Below are 26,592 nucleotides of genomic sequence, written 5' to 3'. Positions count from 1 at the left end.
CATCTAACGTTCCCTTCTTTCTATCTCACAATATGTGTTGTATTTCAATCCCAGACCAGCCGAGCCATGTGGATGAGGAGAACTGTGCGGCGATCAGGACAGAGTCGTCCGGCCGCTGGCAGAACAGAGACTGCTCTGTAGCCCTTCCCTACGTCTGTAAGAAGAGACCCAATGCCACCCTGGACCCCTTCACCACCGGTACGTCTGCCTAGTCACCGGTCGAGGCTCTAGACCTCCTTATCAAATCCTCCCCGCTAAAGCTTTGACAGCTGTAGGAGCTTCATTTGATCACTCTTCTGTTGCTGAGAATTCTCCTGCAAAACAGGAATGGCACATTTTTCGTATATTTGAGTTTTTAGAAAGTTTTCGAATGTTTGTCATTTCCACTTTCAAAATTCAGACCTGATTTTCCTTTATGTAAAATATATCAACCCCTACAAAATGTGAATTTGTTACAATCCACATAAGAATTCACATTTCCTGTTGCTGCAGGCTTATTTTCCCGCTGTGGCAAACCGGCTCAAATTAAGATAAAGAGCTGTAGCTTGTTGTTTCATGGATAGTTACATCCCCTGTATGTGAGTCATAGAAAAAAATCATAGATTTGTGTTACCATCGGGTTATATGCTCGCTACTGTATTAACAAATAGTTAATATAGGGTATATTTCCCTTCTGTTTGATCTCTATCTCTGCTCTGTGGGCTGCAGACTCGTGGGCGGATGATGAGAAGTACGAGTGTGATGTGGGCTGGCAGGCGTTCCAGGCAGGCTGCTACAGACTGACGTCAGAGAAGATGGACTGGGACGCTGCTCAGAAAACCTGTCAGAAAATGGAGGCCAACCTGGTCAGCCTCCACACCCTGCCTGAACTAGAGTTCATCATCAACAACATCAAGCGAGGTACACAGATAGTGCAGCATGTCACGGAAAGGTGCCTCAACCCGAAGACAGGCAGCTACACAGACAGCACAACAATGTACATGTCTCGAAAGGGAGCTTCAACTTCGGTGTCGACAGTTTCTCTCACGGGAGACAGTTGATCTTGGTTCTTGTTCGTGTTTATATATAGCACCCATGTACAATTTGTTTACGTTGTTTACCTGAAACAACAACAATTAAATGAAATAAAAATATAGAGTACCAGTCAAAAGTTTGGAAAGTGTTTGGTCACTACATGATTCATGATTCCATATGTGTTATTTCATAGTTTTGATATCTTCATTATTATTCTACAAAGTAGAAATAAAGAAAAACCCTTGAATGAGTAGGTGTGTTCAAGTGTTTGACTGGTACTGTATATAATAAGTTATTTACAACTTTTTCACTACCACACTATGAGGACAGGGGTTGGCATACTGTAGTTCCACCCTGCCTACACTCTTAGAAAAAAAGGTGCTATCTGCTGCACTCATTGGAAAAACCCTTTGAGGAACCCTTTTTGGTTCCAGGTAGAAAGAACCTTTTTATTTCCAAGTAGAACCCTTTTGGGTTCAAAGTAGAACCCTTTCCACGGAGGGCTCTACATGGAACCCATAAGGGTTGTACCTAGAACCAAAAAGGATTCTCCTATGGGGACAGCCGAAGAACCCCTTAGGAGCATATTTGTTGCAGACTGTCTAATACTCCAATCCACTCACTGCTTCTCCCATCTTGTTTCTGTCCTAATGTGCTTGCCATAGTGTCTCCTCCTCCCTGCTCTGTGATAGTTATCATCATATCTCTGTGTGTCAGATGTGGAGGAGCTGTGGATTGGTCTCCATGACACGGCTATGCAGATGGACTTCCAGTGGACAGACCACACGCCCGTCATCTTCACTTACTGGCATCCCTTTGAGCCCAACAACTTCCAAAACACCCCCGAGGACTGTGTCACCATCTGGGGACCCGTGAGTGACCCTTGGCCTTTGACGCCTAAAGCCTGGATCCTTCGTCATCTCACAGCATTGTGTTCTCACTGCCAACAAGGCCGACAGAAAACTATTGTTTATACTCTGCAGCTGTGCCCTCTCTCTTTCTCTGTGTGTGTGTGTGTGTGTGTGTGTGTGTGTGTGTGTGTGTGTGTGTGTGTGTGTGTGTGTGTGTGTGTGTGTGTGTGTGTGTGTGTGTGTGTGTGTGTGTGTGTGTGTGTGTGTGTGTGTGTGTGTGTGTGTGTGTGTGTGTGTGTGTGTGTGTGTGTGCAGGAAGGCCGCTGGAATGACAGTCCCTGTAACCAGACCCTGCCGTCCATCTGTAAGAAAGCAGCCCAGAAGACTGACGGACAGGCACAGGACCACGGGTGCAAACCAGTAAGATTTACTGTAGTCCCTTTTTTTATTTCCCTCTCTCTACGTTCTGTTTTTCCCTCTCCCTTTCCCTCTCCTCTGTTTTTCCTTCCCCCCTCTCTCTCTACTTTCTTTCTCTCTCACACCTTCTCTCTCTCTCACTCTCTTTTCTCTCTCTCTCTCTCTCTCTCTCTCTCTCTCTCTCTCTCTCTCTCTCTCTCTCTCTCTCTCTCTCTCTCTCTCTCTCTCTCTCTCTCTCTCTCTCTCTCTCTCTCTCTCTCTCTCTCTCTCTCTCTCTCTCTCTCTTTCTCTCACTCCTTCCTCTTACTCCCCCACTCATTAGTGTGCTTGCTGAAGGCAAACAATTCCATCTGTTATTCCCCTCCTGTATCTATTGTATCTTTCTTATTCTGTCTGATCTGTCGCTCCCCGCCATCCTTACTCTGCTTCCCTTTATCTTTATCTCTCTCTCTCTGTCTGCCTAGAAACGCTCTATTCACAGTTCTAGCAGCGTCACACTGTTCTATCTCCAGATGCAGACAGTCAGCACTGGCACTCTGAATGCAGATGGTACATATTTGAGTGCACCCCCTCACACTCTTCTCCCCTTCCCTGTGCACCCCTCCGCCCCCTCCACCTTCCGCCCCTCTGCCCTCTGACCACACGCCACCTCCCCTCCCGCCCCAGTCTGTATTTGCTCTGAATCACTCCCTCGGGGGCCAGGGAGATCAGCCAGACAACCCCCAGACAACCCCACAAATGTGTTCACATTCACAAAAAATACCCACACACAAATGAACTATATCCACAGGTCTCACATCTGGTAAACCCATCTCTCTCTCTCTCTCTCTCTCTCTCTCTCTCTCTCTCTCTCTCTCTCTCTCTCTCTCTCTCTGTCTCTGTCTCTGTCTCTGTCTCTGTCTCTGTCTCTGTGTCTCTCTGTCTCTCTCTGCAATTTCACAGACTGTAATTCTCTTCTTATCTTTGACTAGTTTCCCCCGTGGTTGTGTGCTCTCCTCTCCTGCTATATTTCAACCCTCTCCTCCCGTTTAAAGGGTTAAAAACGTTTACTCGGGCAGAGGTATTGCTGTTTGATCCTGATGCTTCAGTAATTTAGTGTTTATGTACTCTCTCCCTCCCTCACCAGACATGATGGATAGCCCAGCTAATGCCTCATGGCAAATGAGTTACTGCTGTTAGCTTGGCTCCTGCTTGGCCAACTTCTCGGTGGAGTTGACTGCATTGTGTGATTTTGTATGATTTAATGCTTGCTTTTTTGTTGTTGAGTTAACTCAACATCTGAAGAGAAAGTGTGAGAAAACCAAGATACTGACTTAATGGTTCTGCGGTTCTGTCGGAACAATAGGGTCTATATGATCCATAGCTCGTTGGCTCAGGGAACTGTAACACTCCAGAGCCCCAGAGAGTGTTGCATTGTGGGTCATGTGACAGGAGAGAGAGAGAAATAGATAACATGCGCATCTGCCTCTCCAGTATGATTCTCGTATAGAGGAGGGCTGCTCACCAGCTGGAAGTCTGAGGTTTCTCCCTCCCTGCCAAGTGCAGTTGTGCAAAAGCCTGAAGTTGGACTGAATCACACAAAGTGACTCTCTCCACTTCCCTCTCTCCCTCTCTCACATACACACTCACTTCAACACACACATTTACACGACTACACACTCAAACCCTTGTGACCTTTTTGTGTGTTGGAGAGAGAGCGAGAGAGAGAGAGCGGTGGAGAGAGAGCGTAGCTCTGAGCCTGGACTTGTTCTGTCCTGTCCCGGTTTTATAAGTAGGGGAAAAATAATTGCCCTCTCCTTGTTAGCCGTGTGTGGTTTATAGTACTTTATGCTTATACGTTACCATCTCATCTGGTTGTGTTTTCATGCAAGTCTCTGGACGTATATATATCTCTTTGGATAGTTGTAATTTCTACACCTCCTCAACCTTTCACCTCTCTCTCTCTCTCTCTCTCTCTCTCTCTCTCTCTCTCTCTCTCTCTCTCTCTCTCTCTCTCTCTCTCTCTCTCTCGCCAGGGCTGGAGATGGCACAGTCCGGCCTGCTACTGGGTGGGAGAGGAGCAGGTGACCTTCGAGGAGGGCAGGAAGGCCTGCGCTGGCAGCGGAGCAACCCTCATCACCATCACCAATAGGTACGCACACACACATGCGTACCTGTACATACACTCATGCACGTATGCAAGCAAGCACGCACAGACACAAACACACACACCTAGGGTAACCCCTGACCCCCGATCCTTTTCCATGTGCGTTGTTGTAGGTTTGAGCAGGCATTTGTCAACAGTCTGGTGTTTGGCCGTTCTGGGGATTCATTCTGGATAGCCCTGCTTGACCAGAAAAGCCCCGGGAAATTCCGCTGGCTCAGCGGGGATGAAGTGGCCTATACCAACTGGAACAGAGACCAGCCAGGTGGGGACATGGACCTCTGTCTCTCTATCTGTCCACAGAGCCATCATGACGGACATGTTGGTCTTGTACTAGTCTTCAGGGCACCTGTCTTGTGCTGTATGCCATATGCCCAGAGCAAAGTCAAAACTAGATACGGTATAAACACTTATCTCTTGAGTATTCATTGTGGATAAATTGCCAATGACTTAATCAGGTGATTTGTTTGCCGTTTTCAAGACCATCTTTTTGCCACGATCTCTACCATCCCCACTGGTGTGCCAGTCAGTCAGTTACTCCCAGACCCAGACTCATGCAACTACGTAACATGGACCACTCTCTCCCCCCTCTCCTCTGTCAGGAGGAAACATCAAAGGGGGCTGTGTAACCATGGAGACGGGCTACGCCACAGGCCTATGGGAGGTGAAGGACTGTGCGTCGGCCCGGGCCAAGTTCATCTGTAGACTGAACCAGGACACGTCCCTCAGCCCTGAGCCCCCCACCCCGCTCCCCACCCCCAGCCTCACTGGATCCTGCCCCAACGGGTGGAAGACAAACGGCAAGCTGCACCACTGCTACAAGGTATCCTACACCTTTACCACTGCTTGATATTACTACACAGTGAAGAGGCGACTCCAGGATGCTGGCCTTCTAGGCAGAGTTCCTTTGTCCAGTGTCTGTGTTCTTTTGCCCATCTTAATCTTTTCTTTTTATTGGTCAGTCTAAGATAAGGTTTTTTTCTTTACAACTCTGCCTAGAAGGCCAGCATCCCGGAGTTGCCTCTTCACTGTTGACGTTGAGACTGGTGTTCTGCGGGTACTATTTAATGAAGCTGCCATTTGAGGACTTGTGAGGCATTTGTTCCTCAAACTAGACACTTTAAGGTATTTGTCCTTTTGCTCTGTTGTGCACCGGGGCCTCCCACTCTTTCTATTCTGGTTAGGGCCAGTTTGTGCTGTTCTGTGAAGGGATTAGTGCACAGCATTGTACGAGATCTTCAGTTTCTTGGCAATTTCTCGCATGGAATAGCCTTCATTTCTTAGAACAATAATAGACTGACGAGTTTCAGAAGAAAGTTATTTGTTTCTGGCCATTTTGAGCCTGTAATCGAACCCACAAATGCTGATCCTCCAGATACGGAACTAGTCTAAAGAAGGCCAGTTTTATTGCTTCTTTAATTAGAACAACACTTTTCAACTGTGCTAACATGATTGCAAAAGGGTTTTCTCATTATCAATTAGCCTTTTAAAATGCTAAACTTGGATTAGCTAACACAACGTGCCATTGGAACACAGGAGTGATGGTTACTGATAATGGGCCTCTTTATGCTTATGTAGATATTCCATAAAGTATCAGCCGTTTCCAGCTAAAAGTCCTTTACAACATTAACCATGTCTACACTGTATTTCTGATCAATTTGATGTTATTTTAATGGACAAAAAAACGTGGTTTTCTTTCAAAAACAAGGACATTTCTAAGTGACCCCAAACTTTTGAACGGTAGTGTATATTTTAAGGATATGTATTAGTTTAGTCAATATAGATACCATTTATTTGCCTCTAACGCCTCTGTGTGTGTGTGTGTGTGTGTGTGTGTGTGTGTGTGTGTGTGTGTGTGTGTGTGCCTGCCTGTGCGTGTGCGTGCCTGCCTGCCTGCCTGCCTGCCTGCCTGCCTGCCTGCCTGCCTGCCTGCCTGCCTGCCTGCCTGCCTGCCTGCCTGCCTGCCTGCCTGCGCGTGCGCGTGCCTGCCTGCCTGCCTGCCTGCCTGCCTGCCTGCCTGCCTGCCTGCCTGCCTGCCTGCCTGCCTGCCTGCCTGCCTGCCTGCCTGCCTGCCTGCCTGCCTGCCTGCGTGTGTGTGTGTGTGTATGCGCGTGCCTGCCTGCATGTGTGTGTATCCCAGGTGTTTGACTCAGCCCAGATGGACCAGAAGCTGAGCTGGCTGCAGGCCCACCTAGCCTGTCAGAGACACCATGGAGCCAACCTGCTGAGTGTCAGTGGCCCAGAGGAGGAGCACTTCATACTGCAGATACTACACGAAGCCTTTGGGTGGGTGGACACTCCACCTTGATCATGCATGGGTTGTAATGAAAGGTTCTCTATTACAGGGCCTAGACTTGATGGAGGGAGAATGTTGTTCTTATTTGAAAAGGGGATGGGTTTGTAATTTAAAGAGGGAATGTGGATGTAATGATGAGGATGATAATAATAAATATAATACGATTTTTTGGGGAGTGCTTATATTTGTCCTGTTACACACAGTGTGTAATGGAAATGTGTTTTTTGCATATCCCAACTCCCCTGAGATACCCGCAGGGAGTGGGTCACGGGCAGGGTCACCATTGTACAGCACCCCTGGAGCAATAAGTACCTGGCTCAAGGGCACAGTGACAGATTATACAGTGGGGCAAAAAAGTATTTAGTCAGCCACCAATTGTGCAAGTTCTCCCACTTAAAAAGATGAGAGAGGCCTGTAATTTTCATCACAGGTACACTTCATCTATGACAGACAAAATGAGAAAAGAAAATCCAGAAAATCACATTATAGGATTTTTTATGAATTTTCTGGCTCTCACAGACATGTAACTTCTTCTTTAAGAGGCTCCTCTGTCCTCCACTCATTACCTGTATTAATGGCACCTGTTTGAACTTGTTATCAGTATAAAAGACACCTGTCCACAACCTCAAACAGTCACACTCCAAACTCCATTATGGCCAAGACCAAAGAGCTGTCAAAGGACACCAGAAACAAAACTGTAGACCTGCACCAGGCTGGGAAGACTGAATCTGCAATAGGTAAGCAGCTTGGTTTGAAGAAATCAACTGTGGTAGCAATTATTAGGAAATGGAAAACATACAAGACCACTGATAATCTCCCTTGATCTGGGGCTCCACGCAAGATCTCACCCCGTGGGGTCAAAATGATCACAAAAATGGTCAGCAAAAATCCCAGAACCACACGAGGGGATCTAGTGAATGACCTGCAGAGAGCTGGGATCAAAGTAACAAAGCCTACCATCAGTAACACACTACGCCGCCAGGAACTAAAATCCTGCAGTCCCAGACATGTCCCCCTGCTTAAGCCAGTACATGTCCAGGCCCGTCTGAAGTTTGCTAGAGAGCATTTGGATGATCCAGAAGAAGATTGGGAGAATGTCATATGGTCAGATGAAACCAAAATCTAACTTTTTGGTAAAAACTCAACTCGTCGTGTTTGGAGGACAAAGAATGCCTACTGTGAAGCATGGGGGTGGAAACATCATGCTTTGGGGCTGTTTTTCTGCAAAGGGACCAGGACGACTGATCCGTGTAAAGGAAAGAATAAATGGGGCCATGTATCGTGAGAGTTTGAGTGAAAACCTCCTTCCATCAGCAAGGGCATTGAAGATTAAACATGGCTGGGTCTTTCAGCATGACAATGATCCCAAACACACCGCCCGGGCAACGAAGGAGTGGCTTCGTAAGAAGCATTTCAAGGTCCTGGAGTGGCCTAGCCAGTCTCCAGATCTCAACCCCATAGAAAATCTTTGGAGGGAGTTGACAGTCTGTGTTGCCCAGCAACAGCCCCAAAACATCACTGCTCTAGAGGAGATCTGCATGGAGGAATGGGCCAAAATACCAGCAACAGTGTGTGAAAACCTTGTGAAGACTTACAGAAAACATTTGACCTCTGTCATTGCCAACAAAGGGTATATCACAAAGTATTGAGATAAACTTTTGTTATAGACCAAATACTTATTTTCCACCATAATTTGCAAATAAATTCATTAAAAATCCTACAATGTGATTTTCTGGATTTTTTCCCTCATTTTGTCTGTCATAGTTGAAGTGTACCTATGATGAAAATTACAGGCCTCTCTAATCTTTTTAAGTGGGAGAACTTGCACAATTGGTGGCTGGCTTAATACTTTTTTGCCCCACTGTATATATATATAATGGTGAAGACTATGATGCTGATGATGGTGATGATGATAGTAATGATGATGCTGCTGCTCCTGATGATCCCAATGACAATAATGATGATGCCGACGACTCTGCTGCTGCTGCTGCTGATGATGTTGATGATGATGATGGTCCACAGGGAGTCAGAGGACCATGAGCAGCGCTGGTTCTGGATCGGCCTGAACCGCAGGAACCCCATGGACAACGGTAGCTGGAAGTGGAGCGATGGACTGGCCGTGAGTCACAGCATCACCGTCCCGTCATCCAGCCACAGCATTACATCACAGCATGGACCTAATTCGAGCAGCCAAACCACAGCACTATCTATTATTGACCCAGCGACCTTGATTTACCGATAGCTACAGCCCAGCTGCAACATCATACAGCCTCTTGCACCATATACGTGTACCTCAAAGCTTAGAGATATAGCTACCTACTTTTCAATCTAATTTTGTAACGTCCTCTAACCCATCTTCCTCTGCATGTCAGTATACGTACCAGAACTTTGGGCGTTACTACTACAACGTCCGTCAGTGTGCAGCAGCAGATCTGGGCACCATGACCTGGCTGGCCATGCGCTGTGACGCTGAACTGGACTGGATCTGCAAGATCCCCAAAGGTAACAGCAAGACAACGGAACCACACATAGACACTGATACAGTCACAAAGGAGTGCTACTGCTGTAGACAGACACTATAGAGACACGCTGACACAAGGGGCCCTTGTTGTTGCCTGAAAGCTTTCATTTTGAACATTCAAGTCTGTGTTATGTAGTGCTGAGCGAATAACCCCCCAAAATGTTTATATCGGTTATTAAACAACTAATTGTCCGACGTCGGTTCAATTACTTGAATACCATTTTGTTTGTTTTGGGGGGGGGGGGGGTGAGCCTAATGCGCCGTTTCTCTGGAGAGAAATCAAATACTTCAGGAGAGAAATCCAGTCATTTACTATGTGGGATGTTGAAGGGAGTTGTAGTTTTCATTAAGCAAATATGTGACCGACCGGCTCGATTCGGTCTTATGTCGCAACATTTGCAATGGTGTTTTTTTTAATACATTGGATAAAAGTAAGAGACTCGGAGCTAGAACATTTGATGTCTAACACTACAGTCAGTGCTTAATTTGTAACTCGGGAGGTTCTGGAAGAAAAAGGGAGCACGAGAGGGGGGTTGAGACGTTCTGAGGTTCTGGAAGAAAAAGGGAGCACGAGAGGGGGGTTGAGACGTTCTGAGGTTCTGGAAGAAAAAGGGAGCACGAGAGGGAGGTTGAGACGTTCTGAGGTTCTGGAAGAAAAAGGGAGCACGAGAGGGGGGTTGAGACGTTCTGAGGTTCTGGAAGAAAAAGGGAGCACGAGAGAGGGGTTGAGACGTTCTGAGGTTCTGCGGTACCTTTATAGTAAAGCATCGCATGCATATCATTGCATTTGCGTGGTGACATAGAGCAGTAGAGTAGAGGCACTTACACAAGATGCACACATTGGGGAACATTTTTGTATCCTAGGGTCCGGGAAGAATGTGGCCTTTTATAAACACATTTCATGCAATTCTAAGTGACTGGAGATGTTGGCAGAATATTTTTAATAAAGCACAAATGTGAATCTGAGATCAATAAAAACAACCTAGGTCAAAAGCCTCTCTCTCGCTTGTTTTACTTTGTAAGACAATATTTGGAAGTTCATCAAATATGTTGGTAGCCTGCAACATAAGTCTTCTCTTTTCAGCAGGAGCCATTTGCTTTCCAACCTCTGTTTTCCCTCATATTTGTCTGTTTTATCTGCATGCTGCTTGTTCACTGACAAATAAGAAAGTAAGAGAGTAAGAGAGTAAGAGATACAGGCATGCTTCTCACACAGCCACCACCCGTTCGTCTCACACATAGAGTAGGTTACAATGTTGCACCACGTTCTTTTGTGGGGGCAGGAGAATTAACTTTGATTGCTTTTTTTTCAAATTTTTACATTGCAATTTTTTACCGTATAAGGACAAATTGGTTCGGGATCAAAATAGTCCAAAAAGCGAGGTCCCGGATCCTGTTCCAGAAGAATCCGGCTCAAATTAAGCACTGGCTACAGTTGAGGAACAATAGAAAAGTAATTCTGCTTTGGAAGTTGATATCCTTGTAACACCACTTTTGAGAAAATGTTCCTTGAATGTTTTGGTACACCTACTGGAGAGCTCTTCTTTATCTACACACATTCAGCATTGTTCACACCCTCTTAAGCCTTAGCCCCATCCATCTCTTTCAGGATTCACATGTGAGGCCATGTGCTAAACAGAGTGAGTACGGTAGTGCACTAAACAACCAAAGATTTCAAGACTAACGGCTGGTTTATACTACTTCTATCGACATGTCTGTAGACAGTTGTTGCAGTGTCATCATTAATATTCTATTGAACACAAAAATGAGCAGCCTGCTGGTCTAAAATAGCATAGATTGTCTATTTTAACACCATTAAACCCATCTGCTTAAAAAGGAATTTAGTATATGTCAATCTAGCAAACCAGGCAACTAAAAGCAACTTTCTAAACAATGTGTTGGTTTGTTTCTAGGTTGTTAGCTAGCTAGATAATGTTAAGTTAGCTAGCTAACCAGTTCAAATAATGACCATATCATATAGCTGACAACGTTAGTTAATTTGTATTCATTATTACAGGAAAATAACTAAAAACAAGATCATTATTTACAAGTTAATGGTGAGCTAATGACAGAAAATAGCTTATGGTCACAAATAAAAGCAGGACATTCTACCTGAGAATTTTAGAACTTTGACACTGTCTTGTTGGCCTAAGATTATATACTAATTTGACATTGGTGCAGGTCATGTTGTTCTCACAGTACCGTCTCTGGTAAACACACACTGTATAAAAGTTTATTTGTTACATGCACAGGATACAGAAAGTGTAAACAGTACAGTGAAATGGTTACTTGTATAGTTGAGTAGACATGTAGCTAGCTAGCTAAATAAAGAACCATAATCCCAACTCATAATGTTACTACCATGCATGAATCTGCAGGTAGCGAACGCTAAACAACTAGGTTTAAAGATAGCTAGCTAGTTCACATTAGGCTGTATAACTAGCCATGCAAATGGCTCTGAGATACAAATAATATTACTACACAGATCATACACGTAGTGTTAGCTAGTGAGCCATCCAGCTAATGTTAGTTAGCTAGCTAACAGTGCGCTTCAACTTGCAATGAAAACAACTTTATGACAAAATTAGAGAAACATATAATATCTGAAAATGTAGCAAGCTAGACTCTCTTATCTGTATACATGGATGAACGCTTCTCCCTCCCTGTTACAGATGCCATGGTTGTCCTTAGTTTGAAGAAGTAATCCAGAGACAGGTGTTTTATACAACAGCCTTCTGTATCCCTTTTTGACTCCCTCCGCATATTTGAAAGGCAGAATTTTCTCCATCTCCTTAGCTATCATACTCTGCTTCCACCGGACATTCCACTGATTTCAAAACTCGCTTCATCTTGAAAGTGGCGAGCATTGGCAACACTTTTGCAGTTTTTCGTGATATCTTTCAAAAAAGCTGCGTTAAAAAGGATTATCTACATATACTGAGCAGCTCATAATATACAGCCATGGCCAAAAGTTGAGAATGACACAAATATACATTTTCACAAAGTCTGCTGCCTCAGTTTGTATGATGGCAATTTGCATATACTCCAGAATGTTATGAAGAGTGATTGGATGAATTGCAATTAATTGCAAAGTCCCTATTTGCCATGCAACTGAACTGAATCCCCCAAAAACATTTCCACTGCATTTCAGCCCTGCCACAAAAGGACCAGCTGACATCATGCCAGTGATTCTCTCATTAACACAGGTGTGAGAGTTGACGAGGACAAGGCTGTAGATCCCTCTGTCATGCTGATTGAGTTCAAATAACAGACTGGAAGCTTCAAATGGAGGGTAGTGCTTGGAATCATTGTTCTTCCTCTGTCAACCATGGTTACGTGCAAGCAAACACGTGCCATCATCATTGCTTTGCACAAAAAGGGCTTCACAGGCAAGGATATTGCTGCCAGTAAGATTTCACCTAAATCAACCATTTATCGGATCATCAAGAACTTCAAGGAGAGCAGTTCAATTATTGTGAAGAAGGCTTCAGGGTGTCCAAGAAAGTCCAGCAAGCGCCAGGACAGTCTCCTAAAGTTTATTCAGCTGCAGGATCGGGGCACCACCAGTACAGAGCTTGCTCAGGAATGACAGCAGGCAGGTGTGAGTGCATCTGCATGCACAATGAGGCGAAGACTTTTGGAGGATGTCCTGGTGTCAAGTAGGGCAGCAAAGAAGCCACTTCTCTCCAGGAAAAACATCAGGGACACACTGATATTCTGCAAAAAGGTACAGGGATTGGACTGCTGAGGACTGGGGTAAAGTCATTTTCTCTGATGAATCCCCTTTCCGATTGTTTGGGGCATCCGGAAAAAAAGCTTGTCCGGAGAAGACAAGGTGAGCGCTACCATCAGTCCTGTGTCATGCCAACAGTAAAGCATCCTGAGACCATTCATGTGTGTGGTTGCTTCTCAGCCAAGAGAGTGGGCTCACTCACAATTTTTTCCTAAGAACACAGCCATGAATAAAGAATGGTACCAACACATCCTCCGAGAGCAACTTCTCCCAACCACCCAGGAACAGTTTGGTGACGAACAATGCCTTTTCCAGCATGATGGAGCACCTTGCCATAAGGCAAAAGTGATAACTAAGTGTCTCGGGGAACAAAACATCAATATTTTGGGTCAATGGCGAGGAAACTCCCTAAACCTTAATCGCATTGAGAACTTGTGATCAATCCTCAAGAGGCTGGTGGACAAACAAAAACCCACAAATTCTGACAAACTCCAAGCATTGATTATGCAACAATGGGCTGCCATCAGTCAGGATGTGACCCAGAAGTTAATTGACAGCATGCCAGGGCGGATTGCAGAGGTCTTGAAAAAGAAGGGTCAATACTGCAAATATTGACTCTTTGCATCAACTTCATTTAATTGTCAATAAAAGCTTTTGACACATATAAAATGCTTGTAATTATACTTCAGTATTCCATAGTAACATCTGACAAAAATATCTAAAGACACTGAAGCAGCAGACTTTGTGGAAATTAATACTTGTGTCATTCTTAGAACTTTTGGCCACGACTATAGACAAAAGCCTGCTACATGGCAGACCAATCCGAAATCTCGGCATGTCCAGCCCATCCATTATCTCAGTCAATTGTGGCTAGCCGGAAGATTCCTGTCTTTTCCGTGTCTAAAACAAATAGGCTCGTAAATTAACAATTGTATTCGTATTTACAGATAGGAAACAAGTTTCTTATTAAGGCACATAAAGGTTCACATGTTCCAGAAGGCATTTCTGCTAAAAGAAACGCCTTTTGATATGGAAATGTATGTTTACGTTCAAATGTCTGACGCGCATCATTCGCCTCGTTTCCTGAAATGAGATGTTGTGGAAATTCTTACACAGGGACACTCAAAGTCAATTTGAAAAGATTCGTTGTTTATTGACACTGTGCTGGAGAGGTTCCAACAAACCTAATGCACCATAGTGAATGTCTGTCAGAAGCTCTGCTGGGGCAGTCCCAGCAGTTGTCTTATATAATGGCTTTACACAGACAAGTTATATTTGCATGATTTAGCATAATTCATTCCTCATTACCGTTTTGTTTCATTCATTCGACCGACCAATACTGGTTCATAACATGTGACATACCAACACCTCACAACGCTTCTTCTCGCTAAGCTGAGACCTTGAAACTAAGATATCTTTCATTCTCAAAACAAAGGTCTGGTCGTACAGCCTAATTGCAGCGATTGATAGTGAGGATTCGTTCAGTCAGTCACTCGCATGAACACAGGCATTAGTTTACAGAAAAGCGCAAACATGCAACATAGGAATTGGTAGAGACAATAGCACAAGTATAACATTTCCATCACAGAGTCACATATTCAACCTAGTTCAACACAAAAAAAACGTGGTAATTAACTACAATGAACATAATCCACTGCGCCAGTTTTTTCTGACTCGGACAAAGACAGGATCAGAGAAGAAGAGGCAAAGCGAGAGGTTTCACCCTCGGTCCAAAATAAGGCCAAAATATGGACAATTCCTTCGACCTCATGGCTTGGTTTTTGCTCTGACATGCACTGTCAACTGTGGGACCTTATATAGACAGGTGTGTGCCTTTACAAATCATGTCCAATCAATTGAATTTACCACAGGTGGACTCCAATCAAGTTGTAGAAACATCTCAAGGATGATCAATGGAAACAGGATGCACCTGAGCTCAATTTCGAGTCTCATAGCAAAGAGTCTGAATACTTGTGTAAATAAGGTATTTCTGTATTTCTTAAAACCTGTTTCGTTTCGTCATTATGGGCTATTGTGTGTAGATTGATGAGGAAACACATGTATTTGATCTATTTTAGAATAAGGCTGTAACGTAACAAAATGTGGATAAAGTGAAGGGGTCTGAATACTTTCTGAATGCACCGTACACACCTGAAATATTATATTATTTCATAGTCATTTCCTACTTTTCTATTGATGTCTACCCAATGTGGACCTGACAAGACAATGGAATATTTTCAACGTTTTGGCAATTGAATGTTCCACAATTTATAGTTTTGGAATTTCCATTAAAACACTCAAAAATATTTGACATGTCATTCATTATTTCATAATGCATTTAATCTGTTAAAAAATGACCGAAACTGAAATCGAAAACAGTAATTATTTATTAATAATCTACCCGAAACCGAAACGACCTCAAAAAACATGAATCACTCAGCACTAGTGTTATGCATTTGTTCTGAATGATGAATTCAGACCACTTTTTGTTTTGTGTTTTCAGGAAAAGTTGATAAGGATCCAAACCCCACTGAAGGTCAGTTTAAAAACCACACTCCTCTCATTGTCTCTGTTATTTTTTATAGTCTTCCGTCATAACCCACTAGCACCAACTTCTCTTTTCTTTCTCCTATTTCTCTTCATCACCCCAGCCCCCACTGCCAGTGAGTGGGTGGGCTTCCAGGAGGCAGAGTATAAGTTCTTTGACCACCGGTCTACGTGGGACCAAGCCCAGAGGATCTGCTCCTGGTTCGGTGCTTCTCTGGCTTCCATCCACTCTTCTGCAGAGGAGGTTTTCCTTGCCAACACACTGCACAAGGTACCACACACAAGCTTTTATGAACATTACTACAACTTTATCACCCTTCATAAAGTAACACATCCACTGCTGAGAAAGGAGGCCTTCCTGGTTGACATAGTGCAGAAGGTGCGCTACATAACCTTTATAAACCTTTGTAAATAAAAAAGTTATAACCCTTTTATAGCTACTTCATGTTCATGAAGAACGTGACAGAAATTAAACATCCACGTGGGCACTTTCATAACTCTACAAAAGGTACCAGCCACCACGTGTTGTTTTATCCAAGCCAATAGCCTTTGCTGTACTGTACATCGTTGCATGTCACTGGAGGTCAAGTGTGTGTGGCTAGAGGTCACGTGTGTTTTCTCACCTGCAGATGACCAAGGTAGAGGGGGACCACTGGTGGGTGGGGCTTCATACGTATGAGAACGATGGCCGTTTCCACTGGTCAGACCACTCTGTGCTCAACTATGTGTCCTGGGCTCTCAGTAGGCCACACCCACTCAGCCGCGACCGCAAGTGTGTCCACATGTCAGTCAGCAAAGGTGAGGGTTGTGGGATGCTGTAATGTTCGTCCCGTAAATAGCATATTTTGTGTGTTTTTTTTGCAACAATATTTAATATTTAATTCTAAAACGTTCTACAGCGGAGTGGGCAGATCAGAAATGCCACTCAGACTTGCCCTACATCTGTAAGAGAGTGAATGTCACAGGCACTATCCCACCCACACCCTCCACCCCCCTGCCCCCCGCGGGCTGCCCTGATGGCTGGGGCCCCTTCCTACACAAGGTAGGGCTCCTGGGTTATGTAGTTTCTACTGTGCTGATAAAGATGTGACAGTTATATGAATGTGACATCACGGTGTTATGTGTTGATTTGCTCTTCCGTTTTAGCCTCTCAGTTGTTATCAGATCTCACGCTAGATCTCAAACAGACCTCTCACCCGAGGTACTGGTTTCTCCTGGGTTATGTTACGTGTGAGAGCATGATGGTCCTTCCTGACCTGACCCCTGACCTTCCTGTGTGTGTGTGTAGTGTTATAAGGTGTTTGGTCATGAGGAGAGCCGGAGGGCCACATGGTCAGGAGCCAGGCTCATGTGTGAGTCACAGGGAGGAGCCTTGGCTGTGGTGCCCAATCACGTGGAGCAAGGTAGTTTTATACTCAACTGACACACGCACTCACGCACTCACACACGCACGCACACACGAGCAAACAAACACACGCACGGTTTCACATACCCACACAAGGGCAAACACACAAATACACCATCCATTAACATCAGTGGTTCCCAAACTGTCGGGCTGTCGGCAGAGGGGGGGCGGAGAGGTAGGGGGAGATGAACATACACGAAAACATACTTTTTGAGGAACTCAGTCGGGCTTTCAACTTACTCTTGAAAGTTTCGAAATTGGGGAGTGCATCAGCAGTTTTGCTCTTGTCATGTCAGTCATTGCAGACCTTAGAGAGCTTTTTGTAACTTGTCCCAGGTCCCCAATGATGAAAGAGGGGCATGATTGAAAAAGTTTGGGAAGCACTGAATAACATCATGCATGCTGTCTCCCACAGCCTTTGTCACCACTCTGCTGTCCAACGTGAGTTTTGACCTGTGGGTGGGGCTCACGTCTGACTCTAAAGGCCACTTCCAGTGGGCTCGTCCTGGACTCCTCAGCTACACCAACTGGGCCTCTGGAGAACCCCTGGACAACAGTGGACCACTCCACAACAAGAGTCCGGTACATACCACCCTGGTCTAATCTTTTTCTGTATTAATCCAGTCTTTGGTGGCATCCCAAATGGCACCCTATTCCCCACATAGTGCACTACTTCAGAACCAGGGTACTAGTCAAAAGTAGTTCACTATATATGTAATATGGTGCCATTTGGGACGCATATTTGGTCCGTGGGTTCAGTCTTTGTCATGTCCAATGTTCGCCATTGTCACCTGACAGGGGAACTGTGTGGTGATGATCCATGGGAACCCAGCTAAAAATACGGGCATGTGGGCATCCCGGGCCTGTGAGATGGAGAAACATGGCTACATCTGCCAGAAGAAACAAGGTACAGGACATGTCACAACTCCAAACGGCACAGCCACTCGCAATTCAACAGTGCATAACATAACTAACCAGTGAATTGTGTAACAGACAAGCATTCCTGTGTGAATCTATTACATAGTACTGTACCTACTGAAAAACATACCTGATATATTAAACAGTTGTGTTTCCTTTATATACTGATTTAACTTTGTCTCCTTAGACCCAGCTCTGCCCCCTGGCGCTGCCCTCCTGCCCTCCTCCCTGTCCGGAGCCCTGGACCTGGGTGGGGTGTCGTACCGCATAGTGAAGAAGCGTCTGGACTGGATGGGAGCGCTGCATGTGTGCGAGTCTCTGAACGGGACGTTGGCTTCAGTGAGAGACCCCTACCAACAGGCTTACCTCACCCTGCTGATGAACAGCCTACACCTCCCAGCATGGATAGGCCTTTACAACTATGGGGTGAGGCCCTGGTCATGACAAGCTGGAAGGAGTAATGCACATCTACGAGATCCTTAATTGGTTTGTTTTGATACAACAACATGGTAACATGTAGGGTGATATAATTGTATCACTACAAATCAATATTACATTGATATAATCAGATCTTTAAAAATTGATTTAACTAGATTGACCAATGAGGTAAGATTTAGGATTAACTCCTCCTCTGTTCCACACTCAGGGACGGCACTTCAGCTGGTTGGGTGAGGAGGACCTGATTTACACTGCCTGGCGGGATGGGGAGCCTAATACACTGTCTGGATGTGGTCACATGACCACGGTGGGGCAGTGGACTATGACCCCCTGTGACGCTAAACTGGATGCTGTCATCTGTCAGATTAATACAGGTGTGTGTGTGTGTGTGCATGTTTGTGTTGTGTGCCCTAATACAATATATGAACATGTGTGTATATAGTGTGTAAGCCCTGTCCTCCTCCTCTCTCTCTCTCTCTCTCTCTCTCTCCTCTCCCTCCCTCCACACACACAGCAGAAGAGGCTTTGGTGCACAAGTGGAGTTTCCCAGGACAGTGCCCTCACTCTCTGGGTGACTGGGCCTGGGTGCCTTTCAGGAACCACTGCTACTCCTTCAACCTGCAGAGCCTCCGGCTGCAGACCGACGCCCACTCCTCCTGCAGGAAGGGTAAGGAGACACTCTGTCAACTGTCAATCACACAGTCCAGATACGCCCTTAGTCAGCCAGACACTCCTTAGTCTCTATACATGCAGATTGAGTGTGTCCCAAATGGCACCCTTTTCCGTATGTAGTACACTACTTTTGATCAGAGCCCTATAGAGAATAGGATGCCATTTTGGACGCACAACAGTGGATTCCGTGGTTTCGACTTTAGCAGCAAGGACCACTATTTCTTGTCTTGAAATCCCGCTTAACTGACAGGTTAAAGTCTGCTTGAAAGCTGCTAGCCATCAAGCTAACAGAGTTAGTCCCAGATGAGTTTTCCAATGGGGCCCTTTTGTCCGGAGAAGTGAATGAACGGTGCCAGCCCTGTAGGAGCTGCTGAGGATTATAGGCTTGAGATGGCTTCCTTGATTATCCAGGTCGCCAGCCTACGTAAAAAACTAGAGAAAACGGAATGTTTACCTTGCCGGTGGCTGGACGGCGTTCGGCCTTGTTGGATGCATCTCCGCCTTGTCGTTTGTCGTTATCCGACTGGCCGGTGTTGCCAGGAGTTCTTCACCAGGGGAGCAATCTCCTGCCTCCCCTCCCCCTTCTGATAGCGGAGTCGAAGGAGCACAGCAAGAGGAGCATGGCATTCAACGATGGTCGCATGTCTCGAGCCGTGGAACCAAAGACAGCGGCCTCCCGTAAAACAGTCTACACTCCCAACGAGAGGCCCGGAGCGTATTAAAAACAACAAGTAGTTTATCTGCCCTGGATTCTGAACTTCCTGCACCTTGGTTACTGGGGGTACTTTTGTCTGCAGCCGCTGTGTCTACTCCTACTCCTTCCCCTACGATTTTGAAGTTGACCCCTGCAACCTTCTGTCTCTGCTCTGGGTTGCTGCTTATTTTCAGAGCCACATTCCTGTAAAGATTAGAGAGGACATAATGTTGAATACTGTTGAAGTAATATAGGTACAGGTTCATCTGCCTCACCTAAAGACCATTCTTGTGGGAAGCTGCTATACACCACTAAGTGCCAACAGTCAGTATCTGGATAACGGCTGAAATGCTTGATAATGTATGTGATATCAACAGAGGTATATTTTCTGGGTGATTTAAATATTGACTGGCTTCTTGACTACCCACTCAAGAAAAAGCTTCAAACTGTAACCAGGTTCAGGTTATCAGTCAACCTACCAGGGTAGAATGAAATCATCAACATTTATTGATCACATCTTTACTAATGCTGGAGAAATGTGTTTGAAAGTAGTATTCAAATCCATTGGATGTAGTGATCACAATATAGTAGCCATATCTAGGAAAACCAAAGTTCCAAAGGCCGGGCCTAATGTAGTGTATAAGAGGTCATACAATAACTTTTGTAGTGATTCTTGTGTTGTTGATGTAAAGAATATTTGTTGGTCCATGGTGTGTAATGAGGAGCAAACAGACGTTGCACTTGATACATTTATGAAATTGCTTATCCCAGTTACTAATAAGCATGCACCCATTAAGAAAACGACTGTAAAAACTGTTAAATCCCCGTGGATCGATGAGGATTTGAAAAAATGTATGGTTGAAGAGGGATGAGGCTAAATGAATGGCAAATAAGTCTGGCTGCACAACCGATTGGCAAACGTACTGCAAATTGAGAAATCATGTGACTAAACTGAATAAAAAGAAGAAACTACACTATGAAACAAAGATAAATTACATAACGAATTATAGTAAATTGCTTTGGAGCACCTTCAATGAAATTTTGGGAAAAGGGCAAACTCAGCTCCATCATTTATTGAATCAGATGGCTCATTCCTCACAAAACGGACTGATATTGCCAACTACTTTAATGATTTTTTAAATTGGCAAGATTAGCAAACTTAGGCATGACATGCCAGCAACAAATGCTGACACTACACATCCAAGTATATCTGACCAAATTATGAAAGACAAGAATGGTAATTTTGAATTCTGTAAAGTGAGTGTGGGGAAGAGGTGAAAAAATGATTGTTGTCTATCAACAATGACACACCGCCAGGGTCTGACAACTTGGATGGAAAATTACTGAGGATAATAGCGGATGATATTGCCACTCCCATTTGCCATATCTTCAATTTAAGCCTACTAGAAAGTGTGTTCCCTCAGGCCTGGAGGGAAGCAAAAGTCATTCCGCTACCTAAGAATAGCAAAGCCCCCTTTACTGGCTCAAATAGCCGACCAATCAGCCTGTTACCAACCCTTAGTAAACTCATGGAAAAATTGTGTTTGACAAGATACAATGCTACTTTACAGTAAACAAACTGACAACAGACTTTCAGCACACTTATAGGGAAGGACATTCAACAAGCACAGCGCTAACACAGTGCGACTTTTGACATGATAGATCATAGTCTGCTGCTGGAAAAATGTATGTGTTATGGCTTTACATCCCCTGCTATAATGTGGATAAAGAGTTACCTGTTTAACAGAACACAGGGGTGTTATTTAATGGAAGCCTCTCCCACATAATCCAAGTAGAATCAGGAATTCCCCAGGGCAGCTGTCTAGGCCCCTTTTTTCAATCTTTACTAATAACATGCCACTGGTTTTAAGTAAAGCCAGTGTGTGTGTTTGTATACGGATGACTCAACACTATACACGTCAGCTACTACAGCGGCTGAAATGACTGCAATACTTAAGAGCTGCAATTAGTTTCAGAATGGGTGGGAATTAATAAGTTAGTCCTAAATATTTAACTATAAGCACTGTATTTGGGACAGATCATTCACTAAACCCTAAACCTCAACTAAAACTTGTAATAAATAATGTGGAAATTGCAAGTTGAGGTAACTAAGCTGCTTGGAGTAACCCTGCGTTGTAAACTGTCATGGTCAAAACACATTTTTTACAACAGTAGCAAAGATTTGGAGAAGTCTGTCAATAATAAACCGTTGCTCTACCTTAACAGCACTATCAACAAGGCAGGTCCTACAGACTCTAGTTTTGTCGCACGTTGACTACTGTTCAGTCATGTGGTCAGGTGCCGCAAAGAGGGACTTAGGAAAATTGCAATTGGCTCAGAACAGGGCAGCACAACTGGTCCTTGGATATGCATGTCAATCTCTCCTGGCGCAAAGTGGAGGAGAGATTGACTTCATCACTACTTGCATTTGAGAGAGGTATTGACATGTTGAAACGTAACGATATGTGCGGAGAGTCAGGAAGCAAGTTCAGGGAGTGAATACATTTAATTAACAAAACAAGAAACACAAACAGCGCACCGACATGAAACAGCAACAATGACGACTGGGGAAGAAACCAAAGGGAGTGACATATAAAGGGCAGGTGATCAAGGAGGTGATGGAGTCCAGGTGAGTGTCATTTTGCTCGTAATGCTGGTGACAGGTGTGCACCCTAACGAGCAGCCTGGTGACCTAGAGGCCAGAGGGGGAGCACACGTGACAGGACCCACTCCCCGATGCGCGGCGCCAGCCGCAGGACGCCGACCAAGATGACAATCCCGGGGATCAGGAGCGGAACGGTCACCTCTGCTAAGGCGCGGGAACCTGACGATCTGGCTGAGGCACGGGAGCATGACGACCTAGAGCGTTGGAGAGAGAGCATACGTAACAGTACCCCCGCCCCGGCGCGTTCGGCTCCGACCGCAGGATGCCAACGGAAGGGATGATCCCGGGGATCCGGATCGGACCGGTAGCCTCCGGCTCAGCGCAGAAACCTGACAAACCGGTTGAGACCTCCCGGTTGCCTCGGTTGAGGTACAGGAACCTGTTCACCCAGCTTAGGCAGGGGAGGCTATCGAACCGGCTGAGGCAGGTAGCTCCGGCTCCAATACCCGGAACCGACATCACCTCCAACACAAAAACAAAACACTCCTTTGTTGAGTCGTCATTCTGTAACAATGTATTCTGAGAGTCAGGAAGCAAGTTCAGGGAGTGGATACATTTAATTAACAAAACAAGAAACACAAACAGCGCACCGACATGAAACATCAACAATGACGACTGGGGAAGAAACCAAAGGGAGGGACATATAAAGGGCAGGTGATCAAGGAGGTGATGGAGTCCAGGTGAGTGTCATTATGCGCGTAACGCTGGTGACAGGTGTGCGCCCTAACGAGCAGCCTGGTGACCTAGAGTCCAGAGTTGACTGTTTAAACGACTAGCACACAGCTCAGACCTTTTATTTGATTTCATCTTTATTTAACTAGGCAACTAGACAAATTCTTATTTACAATGACAGCCTACCCAGGCCAAACCCTAACCTGGATGACGCTGGGCCAATTGTGTGCCGCCCTATGGGACTCCCAATCACGGCCGGTTGTGATAGAGCCTGGAATCGAACCAAGGTCTGTAGTGACGCCTCTCGCAATGAGATGCAGTGCCTTGGACCGCTGCGTCACTCGGCGGGAGCCCTGAGACACACATGCACACCCCATAAGACATACCACCAGAGGTCTCTTCACACTCTTCACAGAACAGACTATGGGAGGTGCACAGTACTTCATAGAGCCATGACTACATGGAACTCTATTCCACATCAGGTAACTGATGCAAGCAGTAGAATCAGATTTTAAAAACAGATACAAAATACACCTTATGAAACAGTGGGGACTGTGAAGCAACACAAACATAGGCACAGACACATGCATACACTCAGATGATAACATGCGCACTATACACACACATACACATGGATTTTGTGTTGTAGATATGTGGTAGTGTTGTAGGGGCCTGAGGGCACACACTTAGTGTGTTGTGAAATCTGTTATGAATGTATTGTAATGTTTTTTAAATTGTATAACTGCCTTAATTTTTCCGGACCCCAGGAAGAGTAGCTGTTTCCTTGGCAGCCGCTAACGGGGATCCATAATAAATACAAATACCGTCTCTATATATAGCTAATGGGGATCCATAATAAATACAAATACCATCTCTATATATAGCTGATGGGGATCCATAATAACTACAAACAGTCTCTATATGTGACACTTTACATGCACATTGTGACACTAAAAGATCACAGAGTACATTACAGCTCTTTCCACTCAATCGCTGTAGTCATGGAGAGAGCTTTCAGCGCTCAGCACTGACGTCAATGACCAAACACGTCAATACGTCTAAATTAGCAGTGATTCATTGAGCTATTATTGAAATGCACTCGATTTATTATCTCATGATTTCCCACTTTCATTTTCCTTATCATCCCTCTCTTTCCTTGTTTCACACCTCCCTCTGTCTGTCAACTCCTCCCTGACCGCATTTAATTATCTCAATATGGTTATCTGATCTTCTCGCTCTATCTCTCTCTCTCTCTCTCTCTCTCTCTCTCTCTCTCTCTCTCTCTCTCTCTACCCCCCTCTCTCCCCTCCAGTGGGTGGCCAGCTGCTGTCGGTCCTGGATGAAACAGAGAATGGCTTTGTGTGGGAGCACATCCAGGGCTACCAGGAGCAGGCCCACGGAGCCTGGCTGGGTATGACCTTTAACTCCAAAGGTAAGGAGCTCCTCAGCATGTACACAGTGAAAAGTATGCACAGATGGTTCCAACTGTTAAAAACATGTAAATATCATATACTGCAAGGTCATATAATCGAATGTGTACTGTAAGAAGAGTCATTTATCAGAGTGACATATGCTATCCATATACTCATTCATATATTACATACATGATTTGTACACGTCAATAAGTCTAAATTAGCAGTGATAGGGTTCTCCAGGGATATTTCAAGATATTCTTCAGACAAGCGTGTGTGTTTGTGTGTGTGTGTGTGTTGTTCCTGGTGTTGTCCTGCAGGGGGCAGTCTGATGTGGTCTGAGAGTGCGGAGGTGAAGTTCACTAACTGGGAGGTGCAGGGCACCAACTTGAGCACGCTGTTTCCCAACGCCTGCTTCTGGATCCAGAGCAACACAGGCCTTTGGAAACCAGGCTCCTGCAAGAACCACACACACGGAGTCATCTGCAAACGGCCACGCAGTAAGGAAGGCCTCACCCTGTAGCGCAGACAAATAACACTATGGACAACGCCATACGTGTACACAGTGATAGCAAAGATGTATGACCACCTACTGTGCTTCATTTATATCTGCAAACAGCAATCTCTGAGCTGACAACACAACTCAAATGTTACCTTTTCCGTTGCAGGTGCTGAGGCTTTGGCGGTAGTCTGTAAGTAGGGATAGAATATCCCATGTTGATTGTTCAAGTCATCAAATGTTAGATTTGTTTAAATCTGTAATGCTAATCTGTAAAAAAAACACACAAAAAAACAGTCCCTCTTTCTCTCCCGCTCTCTCTTTCTCTCCTTCTCTCCTTCTCCCCCTCCCTCCCTGTCTGTCTCAGCTGAAGAGGACCACCTGCCCACTCTGATTGTGATCATGGTGACGGGCCTGGCGTTGGTGATCCTCATCGCAGGCGTGATCTACCTGTACCGCCGGCGCCAGGCAGGCTCCCGTGGATCCTACGAGGGGGCGCGCTACAGCCGCACCAACTCCAACCCCTCCGAACAGGCCGAGAAGAACATCCTGGTGTCTGACATGGAGCTCAACGAGCAGCCGGAGTAGCACAGCCAACCAGGCCTGGCCCCTCCCCCCAGGACAAGAGACACCTGGGAGTACCTAATACTGACTGACCCACTGTCTGACTGATACGCATTCTGCTTCTACATTTTATGTCCCTGTTCTGTTTGAAAAGATGCTGAAGATGCTGACGGTCTGTGCTGTGTCGAGCGCAGCAGATGCCAATCAAATTCCATTTAAACAGTCATTCTCCAAAGGGGTTAATAATATGCAAATTACAATATGAACTGCTTTTCTTAGTAGTATAGCAATAATGTTTCTGATGTCAGTTTCACATTTCATTTCAAACACTTCCTGTTTTTGGTCCCTAAGTCAAAAAGGCAGATGCCAAAAGCCAAAGACTAAGGCTTTGCACCAGTTCTTCCCTTATCATCCAAATATCAACACAATTTCCATCGAGACCATGACAGTATTTACCTGAGGTTAACTTCAGGTTTGTTTTGTATATTTCCTTTTGGTTTGTTTGTGTGTGGGTTTTTTTTGTCCAGTGCAGCTGTAGTGAATCTGTAGCGAATCCTCCCTCTAATTCTGGTTGTTTTCGTGAAGCTTTTGTTGTTGCCCGACCCCCCCCCCCCTCCTTCTGTTCTGACTGACACGTCAGCAAAGGCTGGTTGGAAAGCAATACTTACTTCAGTGTGGAAGAGAAGAGGACAGTGATTTTTAGAGTGGTGATTTTAGAGTGATTTTAACGAGTCCCTGGCCTGTTCACCACAACTGCACATACAGTAGGAGAGAGAGAGAAATTTGACGTTGATACAGACTGATACCGTCTTTCGTTGTCTTGGTACAGTGTGATGGGGTCATTATATTTCAGTATGTAACATTCTAGAGGGTTTTAGAGGGTTTGTTTTAGCACTTTCTACCACCATCACGAGAAGAGCCAACATTTATTACTTAAAGTAACTGTCCAGTGTTTCCAGATTTCTATGAAATAGGACCTATAATTAATTAATTACAATATGAGTGAAATAGTTTTCCTTAAAAATGTTAAAAAGCAGCTTTTCTGTGTTGCAATGGTGTGGGCGTACCCCAACAACAGAATGGTGTGGGCGTACCCCAACAACAGAATGGTGTGGGCGTACCCCAACAACA

At 45.0% G+C, this 26,592-nt stretch overlaps 1 protein-coding gene across 2 annotated transcripts in view; it reads left to right on the top strand.

Moving 5' to 3' along the window:
- Nucleotides 1-26,328, top strand: part of LOC124016094 (C-type mannose receptor 2-like) — a 40,949-nt gene extending 14,621 nt beyond the window's left edge. Inside the window, exons 6-30 of one of the 2 annotated variants that reach the window (XM_046331619.1) lie at nucleotides 55-198; nucleotides 709-900; nucleotides 1,732-1,886; nucleotides 2,181-2,285; nucleotides 3,225-3,227; nucleotides 4,298-4,413; nucleotides 4,542-4,690; nucleotides 5,028-5,248; nucleotides 6,566-6,711; nucleotides 8,744-8,840; nucleotides 9,094-9,223; nucleotides 15,479-15,511; nucleotides 15,627-15,793; nucleotides 16,152-16,320; nucleotides 16,422-16,564; nucleotides 16,811-16,925; nucleotides 17,343-17,509; nucleotides 17,726-17,834; nucleotides 18,033-18,271; nucleotides 18,492-18,657; nucleotides 18,801-18,950; nucleotides 24,299-24,418; nucleotides 24,719-24,898; nucleotides 25,067-25,090; nucleotides 25,265-26,328. In XM_046331619.1, the coding sequence (XP_046187575.1) occupies nucleotides 55-198; nucleotides 709-900; nucleotides 1,732-1,886; nucleotides 2,181-2,285; nucleotides 3,225-3,227; nucleotides 4,298-4,413; nucleotides 4,542-4,690; nucleotides 5,028-5,248; nucleotides 6,566-6,711; nucleotides 8,744-8,840; nucleotides 9,094-9,223; nucleotides 15,479-15,511; nucleotides 15,627-15,793; nucleotides 16,152-16,320; nucleotides 16,422-16,564; nucleotides 16,811-16,925; nucleotides 17,343-17,509; nucleotides 17,726-17,834; nucleotides 18,033-18,271; nucleotides 18,492-18,657; nucleotides 18,801-18,950; nucleotides 24,299-24,418; nucleotides 24,719-24,898; nucleotides 25,067-25,090; nucleotides 25,265-25,485 (3,461 nt within the window). In that variant the 3' untranslated portion in view covers nucleotides 25,486-26,328. The remainder of the gene's footprint in view (nucleotides 1-54; nucleotides 199-708; nucleotides 901-1,731; nucleotides 1,887-2,180; nucleotides 2,286-3,224; nucleotides 3,228-4,297; nucleotides 4,414-4,541; nucleotides 4,691-5,027; nucleotides 5,249-6,565; nucleotides 6,712-8,743; nucleotides 8,841-9,093; nucleotides 9,224-15,478; nucleotides 15,512-15,626; nucleotides 15,794-16,151; nucleotides 16,321-16,421; nucleotides 16,565-16,810; nucleotides 16,926-17,342; nucleotides 17,510-17,725; nucleotides 17,835-18,032; nucleotides 18,272-18,491; nucleotides 18,658-18,800; nucleotides 18,951-24,298; nucleotides 24,419-24,718; nucleotides 24,899-25,066; nucleotides 25,091-25,264) is intronic. The other variant, XM_046331620.1, reaches the window with a different exon arrangement.
- Nucleotides 26,329-26,592: the final 264 nt, after the last annotated feature.

The sequence above is a fragment of the Oncorhynchus gorbuscha genome, linkage group LG26 (genome assembly GCF_021184085.1).
Source record: "Oncorhynchus gorbuscha isolate QuinsamMale2020 ecotype Even-year linkage group LG26, OgorEven_v1.0, whole genome shotgun sequence".
NCBI lineage: Eukaryota > Metazoa > Chordata > Actinopteri > Salmoniformes > Salmonidae > Oncorhynchus > Oncorhynchus gorbuscha.
The sequence above is the reverse complement of the archived record's forward strand: the minus strand, read 5'-3'. Positions and strand labels throughout refer to the sequence as shown.